This window comes from Limulus polyphemus, unplaced genomic scaffold, assembly GCF_000517525.1.
Source record: "Limulus polyphemus unplaced genomic scaffold, Limulus_polyphemus-2.1.2 Scaffold7683, whole genome shotgun sequence".
Taxonomy (NCBI): domain Eukaryota; kingdom Metazoa; phylum Arthropoda; class Merostomata; order Xiphosura; family Limulidae; genus Limulus; species Limulus polyphemus.
In genome coordinates this window covers 13,244-14,276 of record NW_013673293.1, presented here as the reverse complement: position 1 = coordinate 14,276, position 1,033 = coordinate 13,244, and the positions used below count along the sequence as shown (strand labels likewise).

General features: G+C 33.5%; 1 protein-coding gene across 2 annotated transcripts in view; it reads right to left on the bottom strand.

The window, feature by feature from the left end:
• LOC106474786 (protein SCO1 homolog, mitochondrial-like) overlaps positions 1 to 1,033 on the bottom strand; it is a 19,446-nt gene that overhangs the window by 8,974 nt on the left and 9,439 nt on the right. For both annotated transcript variants that reach the window (XM_013935476.2, XM_013935477.2), the window contains exon 3: positions 702 to 792. In XM_013935476.2, coding sequence (XP_013790930.1) covers positions 702 to 792 — 91 coding nt within the window. The remainder of the gene's footprint in view (positions 1 to 701; positions 793 to 1,033) is intronic.

Here is a 1,033-nt window from a genome sequence, read left to right as displayed (position 1 = left end):
TGCTTTACGACTCTGACTGACAATATAACACACAGAATGTGGTGCTTTATGACTCTGACTGACAATATAACACACAGAATGTGGTGCTTTACATCTCTGACTGACAATATAACACAGAATGTGGTGCTTTACGACTCTGACTGACTATATAACACACAGAATGTGGTGCTTTACGACTCTGACTGACAATATAACACACAGAATGTGGTGCTTTACGACTCTGACTGACAATATAACACAGAATGTGATACTTTACGACTCTGACTGACAATATAACACACAGAATGTGGTGCTTTACGACTCTGACTGACAATATAACACACAGAATGTGATACTTTACGACTCTGACTATCTATATAACACAGAATGTGGTGCTTTACAACTCTGACTGACAATATAACACACAGAATGTGGTGCTTTACGACTCTGACTGACAATATAACACACAGAATGTGGTGCTTTACGACTCTGACTGACAATATAACACTATCCATGTCTACAAACTGATTTATAAACATTCTCTAATGAACATTTCATATCCTACAGGATGTTTAAAGAATCACATTAAGTTAACATGTTTTATCTGAAGTCTTTAGATTTAGTCAATAAAGATAGGCATAATGAGTTCAGTGGACAATTTTCAATCAAATGACCTTCAATGACACTGTTTTTGCAGTTTTCAATAACAGCTTAAAACTTACCCAGTTCTTTTTCATTTTTTACATACTGCATTCCCATTAAAAACATCCCTCCAATACCAAAGGTCACCAAAAGACTTTTCCACGTGATGGGCTAAACAGAAACATAAAAACATATTTTAATCTAAAACAACAAATAACCATAGAAAAAAAAACAATTAGGGATGGAAAATTTCTCAAACAAAAATATACGATACAGCAAAGCACTTCAGTACATAAACAAGATTTGTTTTATATTACAACAAAATATACGATACAGTAAAGCACTTCAGTACATAAACAAGATTTGTTTTATATTACAACAAAATATACGATACAGTAAAGCACTTCAGTAC